The sequence below is a fragment of the Saccopteryx bilineata genome, chromosome 1, assembly GCF_036850765.1.
Source record: "Saccopteryx bilineata isolate mSacBil1 chromosome 1, mSacBil1_pri_phased_curated, whole genome shotgun sequence".
In the NCBI taxonomy this organism is placed as follows: Eukaryota; Metazoa; Chordata; class Mammalia; order Chiroptera; family Emballonuridae; genus Saccopteryx; species Saccopteryx bilineata.
Window position 1 is genome coordinate 207,283,085 of NC_089490.1, and position 10,949 is coordinate 207,294,033.

Consider the following 10,949-nt stretch of genomic DNA (forward strand, 5'->3'; position numbering starts at 1 on the left):
TCTGATCTCTGAAGGGTTCCTTTGAATTTTGTTCTAAATTGGTAGCCTAAGAATACTTAACCCTTCCAGAAAGCACTTAGCTAACTTTGTCTACCTCACAACATGTGCAGCTTTTGGCTGTATCAAATGAAGTTAACCAAGCTTAAAAGTACCCAAAGCGTGGTTAAATTCACAGGAAAGGAGTTTAACTGCAGCCTATCTAATTTAAAATATGTTGGCACCCATAAGCAATTCTGAGTGCAAAAGCTTTTTGCCACTTCAGGGTCAAAGAATGGGTTTGTCAAAGTGACACAACCACATGGAAAGTCCCCACCACCATACCCCCCCCAAAAAAGTTTTGCTCCTGTTTGAAAAGGAAACTTGCAAATAAGAGGGCTTCAAAATTGACTTCCTGCAGGCCTGTTCTCATCAGCAGATTTGTGATAAGAACACATGCTTGAAGTTGTAATATCTGTAAACTTTCACTGCATAATTAAAGTCCTACTGTGTTCCTTTAACAGCAAAGACATTTACATTTTTAAAGACTGGTGTTTATGTTTTTCTGTAAATGCTATCATTACTGTTTATTTTAACTTAGACCTCAAATAACAACGAAACAAGTAAAAACTGTAGCAAAACTACAAAATATTTTAGAGGAGTCTGACAAGGTGGTGGCACAGTGAATAGAGCATCGCCTGAGACTCTGAGGACCCAGCTTTGAAATCCCAAGGTCAGCAGACCTGAGTGCAGGGTTGCCCCTGCTCACAGGCATGACCCCATGGTCACTGGCTTGAAGCCCAAAGTCACTGGCTTGAGCAAGGGGTCACTGGCTCAGATGCAGCCTCCCAGTCAAGGCATATCTGAGAAAGCAATCAATGAACAACTAAGGTGCCGCAACTATGAGTTGATGCTTCTCATCTCTCTCCCTTCTGTTTGTCTGTCCTTCTCTCTCTCTCTTTCTCTCCCTCTCACACACTAAAAACAACAAATATATTTTAGTGTTTTTACACAAGCAGAAACAGTAATAAAGCACATATTACAAACTACTTTGCTTTGATTTTGACATTAGAGATTTAAAAATAGCTTCTTTTAAAAATATCCCCTGAGCCTGACCAGGCTGTGGCAGAGTCGATAGAATGTCAGACTGGGACGCGGAGGACCCAGGTTCAAAACCCCGAGGTCACTGGCTTGAGCATAGGCTCACCAGCTTGAGCCCAAGGTCCCTGGCTTGAAGGATCACTGGCTCAGCTGGAGCCTAAGGTACTCTGAGAAGCACTTGATGCTTCTCATCTCTCTCCTTTCCTGTCAATTTTATTCTCTCTTTAAAAATAGAAATTCCAATTCTGATATTATTTTATTATATGATTTATTGATAGAGTCAAATTTCATGTCTTTTCTCCCTCCTGCTCACTGGTTGCGGCTGAAAGGAGATACCCTGGCTGTCTTTATTCCAGAGACGATAATAAATGTTGGTTATTAACCAACAAGAAGTGCACTTACAGGAACTTGTCCACACTCCTTCCTGATAATAAGTAACCTGAGAGTTCAGAGCTTAACCTCTTCGCAGGACTCCTTCTTCAGGCGGCAAACCTCAGTGTCATTTTACTGCTTTGGAGACTGAGCTGTAAACACGCAGTGTGCGGAAGCCAGGACATAAGTGCGAGGCTTCGAGCTGACCTTTGCCAGAACTGGTGGGCGGTTTCCCATCCGGGTAAGTAGCGTATATCACTCCTTGACTCACCGGCGAGCTCTGTCCTCCCTCGGGGTACTCAATCCCCTTTTCCTGACAGTCTCGCTCCTGCCCTCTAAACACTTGTCGTCTTAGGTCCTTCCCTCCTTCGTCTAAACCTCCCCAGGCAGAGAAAGAACCTTAGCCGTATGGTTCACCGTTCTCCCACCGCACCCGCAGCTGCCTTTCTCTGTGGAGCGCCAGACCCTGGGTGTCCCGCGAGGACTCCCTTCGGGTGGAGGGGCGACAGGTAAGCGCGGATGGCGGGGACAAGGTGGGGTGGGGTCAGTTGAGGGCACCTGGGCAGCTCACCGACCCTCAGTTTATTCGTCTGTAAAGGGATCTGCTCTCCCGCCTACGACGTGGGAGGAGATGGTGCACGCAGTGCACCTCTGCTGGGGGGTCAGTTCGGCTCCCCGCCTCCCGCACCGCGTCCTAGGCAGACACTTGTTGCGTGGCGCGGTGGGAGAGTCGCGCTCATGTTTAAGTGATTCCGTTCCCTCTCAAAGTCTAGCTCTCGAGTCACAGCCTCCCCAGAGGGCCCTCTGGTTTGGGGATGTGCGTCCCTGCCGGGCACTGCTCATCAGCCTGGCCTGGGGCTCAGAACGCGGAGGAGGCGGTGCCGCGCGGGATGGAGGGGTGCTGGGGAGCGTGGGAGTGGCGGGTGGACCTGGTGGGCGGACCAAGCACAAGAGGGTCGCGGGAGGCGCGTCGTGGGTGAGTGGGCGGGACGCAGGGTGGACCAGCGTGAACGGGGTGAGCTGGAGGGGCCAGTGGGGCGGACGTGGTGGGGGGCGGGACATGGCTTGAGAGGGCTGCAGGCTCGGCATGGAAGGTCCGGAGCGGGGCTGCTCTCTGCACTGCTCTGTTCTGGATGAGGAGGGGCCCTCTGGCTAGGGCTGCTTAGGAAATAGAGGAATCCACTGTTTTCGGGAACTTTCCCACTCTCGTCAGGGAGGAGGCGTCCGCATCTGTCCCCTGGAGGCCGGAATCCGCCGGGCCCGGTGCCGAGCTCTGGGAGCCGCTGGCCGGCGGGGCGGAGGAAGACGCTCCCGGAACAGAGCGCGGCGTCCCCGGGGCCCTGCGGGTCCGCGTCCGGCGTCCTCGGGCAAGACTGTCGTTCTGAGCACTGAGCCCGCTCAACGGTGAGGTCCCAGCTGTCCCCCAACCCGTACGAAAGGGCGGCGACCCTGGGGACTGTGTCTCCAAGTTGCTCTCCCTGCCCCACCCCCGTGAACCCAGTGCTGCGTGTTCAAAGGGAGAGAGCTTCTGCCCCCCCTGGGAGTGGAGGGACCCACATCACCCAGAAGAAACTCGTTTACAGTCGACCTCGTTTTAAGAAACAGACGCTGAAAGCATGAGAGACCTGTTGGCACGCATGACCGCCCAGGAAAGCCCAATTTTCTGTTAAACAGTGTGGAGCCAGCTGTCTCTCTTATCGTGCGTAACAGTAAAAGGCCAAAGCCCTCTGCAAGGCGAGGGTAGCGCACTGGCTTCGCGGGACCTCGGGCTGGCGGCTGGCGTGGGAGTGGCGGTGAGAGAACACTTCTGCACACAGTCCCCCGGGGAGTCAAGAGCCGACCCCTGAGTCCATCCTCCCCTTCCCAGGCCTGAGACCCCAGGTAAGTGCTTCTGCCTCGTGTCCAGCACCGGGCGCGGAGCTCCGCTGATGCTCGGGAACTGTGCGATGCTTTCTGCGACCAAGTTCCCGACCAAGGGCCCTCTTTATTTTTTATTTTAGAGATTTTATTTCTTTATTTTAGAGAGAGGAGAGAGAGAGAAAAAGGCGCGGGGAGCGGGGGTGGGGTGGAGGAGGGTGGGAGAAGCGGGAAGCATCCATTGGTAGTTGCTTCTCGCATGCCAGCCAGGGGCCTGGAACTGGCGACCTCAGCATTCCAGGTCGCCGCGTCATCCACTGCGCCGCGGGTCAGGCCCCTCTTTATTTCTGTTTATGTTTCTTGTAGTTCATTTGCTGACACAGATGACGTCAGGCATCTTCAGTGTTTTACTACTTTTTCACGTCGGATTATCAGTTTACAACTTTAATGATACTTTTTAGCTAATCTCCAACTATATTCAATTCCATAAAACCATAGATGGTTTGTGATTTTTTTAAAGAAAATATTTTGTAAATTTGGATATTAAGTGCACGTGGTACAGAGTTCAAACGTACGTAGAGTGGGGAAGTCTCCCAGGACCTCAGTTCACTTCTGTAGAGAGGCCACTGTCACCACTGGGCTCATTGTGCTTCAGTTTGATAGCTTGTTTAGAGTTGAAAAAGCTGCTTTTGGTTATTAAAAAGCACCTGCACACTAGTGTTTTTTAATAAAAAACCCACCAATTTTGATGTTTAGTTTTTTATTAGTTTTTTGTCACTTAATTTTCTACTGACCACTCTGAAATATCAGAGATTTGAACCACCTTGTAGAGGGTCCCTGCAGCTCTACAGATAGATTAGTTTCTGTGTAGCTTGAAGTCACAGACCATGGTATGTCCAACTTTGGGGCTCCCCAATATCCACACAGCAAGTGGGGCACTGGTAGCAACTGATCTGCAAAGTCTCTTCCTCTGTGAGCAGACATAGCCCCCCACCCCCACCCCCCAGCCGCTCTAGATTCCAGCTGGTGTCTTACTGGTTGCAATAATACACACACTTCCGTGACTCCTTTTTTATAATTAGAGTTTCTTCAACTCCTAGTCTAGGATGGATTAACCAATTCTACTATTGTTTGTTGATTCTTGCTGTTTTTGGTTTCACAGTAATTTTTACCACAAATGGGCCTATGCTTTTGTGTGTGTGTGTGTGTGACACAAGAGAGGGACAGATAGGGACAGACAGACAGAAAGGGAGAGAGATGAGAAGCATCAATTCTTCATTGTGGTTCCTTAGTTGTTCATTGATTGCTTTCTCATATGTGCCTTGACTCGGGCACTGTATCAGACTGAGTGACCCCTTCCTCAAGGCAGCAACCTTGGGCTTAAGCTGGTGAGCCTTGCTCAAACCAGATGAGCCTATGCTCAAGCTGGCGACCTCGGGGTCTCGAACCTGGGTCCTCTGTATCCCAGTTCAACGCTCTGTACACTGTGCACCGCCTGGTCAGACTGGGCTCATGCGTTTTTGAGGGTTCTTTCACTTTTTCTGTTTATAGCTGGGCATCTGTGTCTGCCTGGGTAATGTAATATGATTTAATAATGTGCAAAATGAATTGATTATGAAAGTAAATTTAGAATTAAAATATATTTCCAAACAAAAAAAGAAATTTGCTTACCTATGTCACTTCTTGAATAAATTGTAAGATTCATTTTTAGCAGCATAACTTTGTGAAACAGGAAAATCTTGTATGTTAAAAGTAAATAACAGGGACCAGAGAAAGAAAATGAAAGCATTCTGGTTTTAAACCCATCTCTGATATTAACATTTAATATAGACGGCAAACATAAAACATTACTGTTACAAATCATCCTCACCTAGAAGTACTGATCCCCAAGCAGCGGTTAATGCAAGGCACAGGCATCTGTGGGTGTGGTTTCCCCATACAGCAGATCAAAGGACTCTCAGCCACTGGTATGTTTTTATGTGCAGATATGGGGGAAAATAGTATTGGTGATAGCAATTGAAAAAAGCAAGGTCTATTATGCTTATTGGTTAAAGAATTTCTTTAAGGGTAATGGCAACTTTTACAGCAGCTGATTCTAGAAAACAAAGGATTAGGGTGAAGGAAAGATAATTTTAAAAAACAACACTTTTTTACTGTTTGAATTTTGTAATCATGTGCATGTAATTCTTTTAAAACAGTTAAAACAGTTTTAAAATGGCAGTTCTATGCCAAAAGAACCTCTCAAAGATTTTAGTAACTAACTCTCCTATCCTGTTATATGTAATACTTTACTCCCCTGGCTCTTAGAGGGACATGCAGAGCTGGAGGCGGGCACAGCCCGGCCATGGGTGCACAGATGTGGTTAACAGCAGTTTGTGCTGCTTGCGGTTAATGACCGTTTGTCCATTCATTAGGAACCACACACACACACACAAATCCCAATATAAATATAGACTATATTTAGAACTAACTCATGGAAAATTTTTTAAAGTTGTGTAACATCTAAATTTTAAAATTATAATAGTTAGATAACCTTTTACTTAGTTTACTATTTTTAACCATTTATCTACTAGAAATATAATAAAAGTTAAAGTTACAATTATTTAGGACTTTTCAATCCTTTAATTAGGTTTCATGATTAATATAACATCTAACAATAGTTAATAACGAAGTTTTATGTGTAAATCCTCTGAGGGCATTTAAACCAAAGGGACTCTTTATTCTTGATTTTTTTTTAAGTACAGCTGTCTCACTCTTTCTGGGCCCAACTCACTCTAGTTAAATGAGAAACAAACCATTTTATTATCAACAATTATTCCTTTGTTGCTTGGATTATATGTAGGGTCTTATCATCAAACTAGAAATGAAAAATAGAGGGAAGGTAACACCAGTTTATAGGGCTTGGTATACGACTTCACATATAATTGTAAGTATTCTATGTATTGTTTTCTTTTTTATTTTTATTTTTGTATTTTTCTTAAGTGAGAAGCAGGGAGGCAGAGAGACAGACTCCCGCATGTGCCCGACTGGGATCCACCCAGCAAGCCCACCAGAGGGTAATGCTCTGCCCATCTGGGGCGTTGCTCTGTTGCAACTGGAGCCATTCTAGCGCCTGAGGCGGAGGCTACAGAGCCATCCTCAGTGCCCGGGCCAACTTTGCTCCAATGGAGCCTTGGCTGTGGGAGGGGAAGAGAGAGACAGAGAGGAAGGAGAGGGGGAGGGGTGGAGAAGCAGATGGGCGCTTCTCCTGTGTGCCGTGGCCGGGAATTGAATCCGGGACTTCCACACACTGGCCGATGCTCTACCACTGAGCCAGCCAGCTAGGGCCTGTGTATTGTTTTCTTAATTTAAAATCTAAATGAATCACCTATCAAAATATAAGAATCTTGATCTGGTTGCCTGAGTAGGGAGTGAGCTGATGAGCTGCTGTCACCGTTGCAGGTGGGCTCTGCTGCCACCATGTCCAGTTTCGAAGATGCTGATACAGAAGAGACAGTGACTTGTCTCAAGGTCACCGTTTACCATCCTGGCCAAATGCAAAGTGGAATATTCCAATCAATAAGGTTTTATAACCGAGAGAAACTCCCCTCCAGCGAAATGGTGAAATTTGGCCGAAATTCCAACATCTGTCATTATACTTTTCAGGACAAACAGGCTTCCCGAATTCAGTTTTCTTTGCAGCTGTTTAAAAAGTTCGATAGCTCAGTTCTCTCATTTGAAATTAAAAATATGAGTAAGAAGACCAATCTGATTGTGGACAGCAAGGAGCTGGGCTACCTAAATAAAATGGACCTGCCACACAAGTGCATGGTCAGATTTGGCAATTATCAGTTTCTGATAGAGAAGGATGATGGAGAGTCACTGGAAGTTTTTGAGATTCTATTCATTATGTCTCCAAGATCACTCGTGCAAGAGAACTGGCAAGCACAGAAGCCCATACCTGAGCATACCAGTGTTTCATCCTGTTCCACCCAAAGCACTTATCCTACAGAAATGGATGAAAATGAATTGTGAGCAGAAGGCAAGAGGAGACTCATGGAGAACGGCAAACCCTGTGGACACTCTGCAGGCACTCTCCACAGAGTGGAGAGTTTATTAGAGTAGGATATTATTGTCACTTGTTATGCTCTCAAAATTGGGATCTAGCACTATCATGTTGAAATCTGTAAGTTGTTTCAGGCAATGACTTGGTTACTTGTGCATTTCTGGATGTATTGAGAATAATTTTAAGTGTACATCTGTTAAGGGTTAATGTACAAAAAGTATTCTTTATGATGGGAGTGTTCTCAAATAAGGTTCTAGTATTTTCTTTTTATGCTTGATTTTAGTCCTATGTTTTGTTTTGTACGAACCATCTCTTGGTGTTATCATTTCATAGCAGCCATTTGCTTTCAAGGACAAGGTTATGGGCAAGTTGTTACTGGTATTAAAACCTGCTGATACTTAATAGTACCAGCATACCGGGAAAGAGCATGTGTTTTGGAGTATGTCTGTCTGCGCATCAATTATAGTGTTGACTCCCAAGAATAAAGTTCTTGTTTATAGCCCTGGCTATAACAAGCGTCATCCTGATACAACAGGTTGTGGATTCGGTCCCCGATCAGCATACATACAAGAAACAACCAATGTGTACATCCAAAGTGGAACAACAAAGCAATGTTTTTGTCTCCCTCTTTCTAAAATCAATGAATTGAAATGTTTTTAATTTCTTGTTTATATTCAGCCTCTATAAACAGTATTTTAAACATTTTAATGAACTGCTGTGTTGTGTAGAATTTGCAGTTTTATTACCAAAATTTAAACTTATGTATTGCCCCCATATCTAACTCATTAGAAAGCCTTGTGGTTTCCACTTTGAAAATTAGTCTGTTCTGCATTCCCATAGCTACTACCAAACGCAGCCACACTGCATCCTGTCAGGAGGCCCTTGCACAACTCACCCCTGCACAGCAGCTAGAGCAAGGTTTCAAAAACGGAAATGTGCTCCCTGTCTACTCCAGTTTCCCACCCCACATAAAGTAAAACTCTCCCTTCACCGTGGCCCACGGGCCGTACACAACAGCATCCTCTCCCCACAGTGCTTCAGTCCAAGTGGTCTTTCTATGATCGGAATGCACCCTTCCCCAGCTCTCCTATGCCTGCTGCCCTTCTGCTCAACACACACTTCACCAGACCTTATGACCAGGTGGGTTCTTGCTCAACAGTGTCACAGTTCAGTGTCATCTCAGAGGAGACAGCCTTGACCATGGAAAGTAGGGATGTGACCCCGTGCCGTCCCGTCCTGTCCACTTCCTCGTCATGATCCGTGGTTTTCCAGCCATGTCCCCATGTACTGCCTGTCACCAGCATGTAAACAACAGGACAGAAACTGTTTTTTCACTGTTGTGTCCCTGTCACCCTACCAGACACAGCAGATTCTCTAGTACCTGCTAAATAAATCAGTGTTATTTCTAGTGATTTTATTAACATATATAAAAAAAAAATTAATATACTTTTCTGAGCAGCTAAATCACAAACATTTTCAAGTTTGGTTCCAGCATGCTTTCCTAATTCACTTCTTTTTGTTTTCATAGAAGATGTAATAAAATAATTATGCCAGAAGTCAGAATTATTGTGTTTCTGAAGTAAAACAAGTAATAATAGGAAAATTAGTTTTAAATGTAAAAATGTGTTTATTCACAATCCTGGAGAAGTTACCATTCCTTCAAAAAATTCTTTATGAACAAAATGCCAAGAAAATTACAATAGTAGCTTATGCCAAACCAAAAATATACATCTGATGTACACAAACTTTAAGAAGCATAACCCAGGCATTACGAATATAGATTACCTTTAAAATATTCCCCATGACATAGCTACAACTTAAAGCAATTAAGGCAGACATAAATAAAAACATTACCTAATATGTTTACTTATATAAAGTGTCATGTTCATTTTCTATGAGATAAAAAAAAAAGAAATGAAACTATAAACTATAGATGTCATTGCCTAGCAGTTCAAATATTGAAAGGACCACATGTTTTGTTTTGTTTTTTGTATTTTTCCGAAGTTGACTTAATTATCATAACATATTTCTCAGAAATTTGTACATAGTACGCCTACAATTATTTGTAGGATTTTAAATGCGCCCCGACCTCAAAAAGTTTGAGAACCACTGATCTAGTCGATAGTAAATCCCGATAAACAGGCCTGCCAACTTACAAGAGCATCTCAATCTAGTCTGACGCTTTTTGAAATGATCTGAATGCTTGCCTCCTGCCTTTACCATCATAGGAGACCCTGGTGTGGACAAGCCAGGGCTGAATGTTGTGCAGCGCCCTCACAGGGGCTCTGAAGGCTGCATGCACAGGAGAGTGCTCGCTCTTCTCCTCGGTTTATCTGCGTGCGTGGCCTGTGAGCCCACTGTGCTCTGACTCCTCGGTTTTTGGGGTTTTTTTTTGTATTTTTCTGAAGTTGGAAACGGGGAGGCAGTCAGACAGACTCCCGCATGCGCCCGACCGGGATCCACCCAGCATGCCCACCAGGGGGCGATGCTCTGCCCATCTGAGGCATCGCTCTGTTGCAACCAGAGCCACTCTAGCGCCTGAGGCAGAGGCCATGGAGCCATCCTCAACGCCCGGGCCAACTTTGCTTCAATGGAGCCTTGGCTGTGGGAGGGGAAGAGAGAGACAGAGAGGAAGGAGAGGGGGAGGGGTAGAGAAGCAGATGGGCGCTTCTCCTGTGTGCCCTGGCTGGGAATCGAACCCAGGACTCCTACACGCCAGGCCGACGCTCTACCACTGAGCCAATCGGCCAGGGCCTTAATTTTATTTTAAGTACAGTAAGAACTTTAAGTTACTATTTACATCTGGACCTCCCTATATTTTTAAGAACATGCACTGTCATTGCTGCAAGAAAAAAAGAAAAACTCTACAGAAAAAATCAAAAGAGTTTGTTTACTGAAATCATATCAATCATCAGCAAAATCAAGACAAGCATTTAGGGAGTGTCATATCCTTGGCCTTTTAAATGATACCTCAACTTTAGAGAAGAGTTCACTGTATATCACAAAGAGTAGTTATGTACATTGATATACTTAGTTCTGTCCCATTAATGCACCTTGTAGTACAAGGCAAAGAAAAGTAATAAAAATCAACAGATCCTTTCAAACCAGAAAGGATTTTATTTACTTTGAAATACCCGTATTACCTTTTTAGGTTTTCCTTTCTTACTAAGTCACGCACAGAGAATATGTTCTGTGTAAAATCTTTCTAAGACCAGTCATTTTTAATATAAAATTAGAAAAATGACACCTAGAAATTTAATATATCAATTAACTTCAAGTCAATATTCATTTAGAGTACATGTAAAAGGAAGTGAAAAACCTAAGTATTTTCTTCAGTATCACTTTTGATGACCACTATTAAGTGTCCAAGCTCTGAAAGCTTATTTTGTCTCATCATGTCCTTTGTTTTGGACTGAATCAACATAATTGTACTTGGATATGCAGTAAGTGTAGAAAGAAAAATGATGCTCTAGCATCTCTTTAGGATCATCTACTAAAATTCACCGTGCTTACTACTGGACAGCAAACCTGAAGTAAGCCGTCGGGAAGACGTGCTGGGAAGAGAACCTGTCCTAACCCGAACCTGGCTACACCAGCG

At 44.5% G+C, this 10,949-nt stretch overlaps 1 protein-coding gene across 7 annotated transcripts; it reads left to right on the plus strand.

Annotated features, from left to right (window-relative positions):
* The first annotated feature begins 1,562 nt into the window (after window positions 1-1,562).
* TIFA (TRAF interacting protein with forkhead associated domain) lies at window positions 1,563-7,628 on the plus strand. Of its 7 annotated transcripts, none has more exons than XM_066234525.1 (4): window positions 1,563-1,690; window positions 1,836-1,958; window positions 2,663-3,330; window positions 6,748-7,628. In XM_066234525.1, exon 4 carries the CDS (start codon window positions 6,766-6,768, stop codon window positions 7,318-7,320), a length of 555 nt encoding a protein of 184 aa, XP_066090622.1. In that variant the 5' UTR covers window positions 1,563-1,690; window positions 1,836-1,958; window positions 2,663-3,330; window positions 6,748-6,765; the 3' UTR covers window positions 7,321-7,628. The 7 variants fall into 7 exon arrangements, 6 of the variants coding, with proteins under 6 accessions (XP_066090622.1, XP_066090613.1, XP_066090651.1 ...); XM_066234516.1 differs by having other exon boundaries at window positions 1,564-1,690; window positions 1,805-1,958; XM_066234554.1 differs by lacking the exon at window positions 1,563-1,690 and adding an exon at window positions 6,289-6,362 and having other exon boundaries at window positions 1,705-1,958.
* Window positions 7,629-10,949: the final 3,321 nt, after the last annotated feature.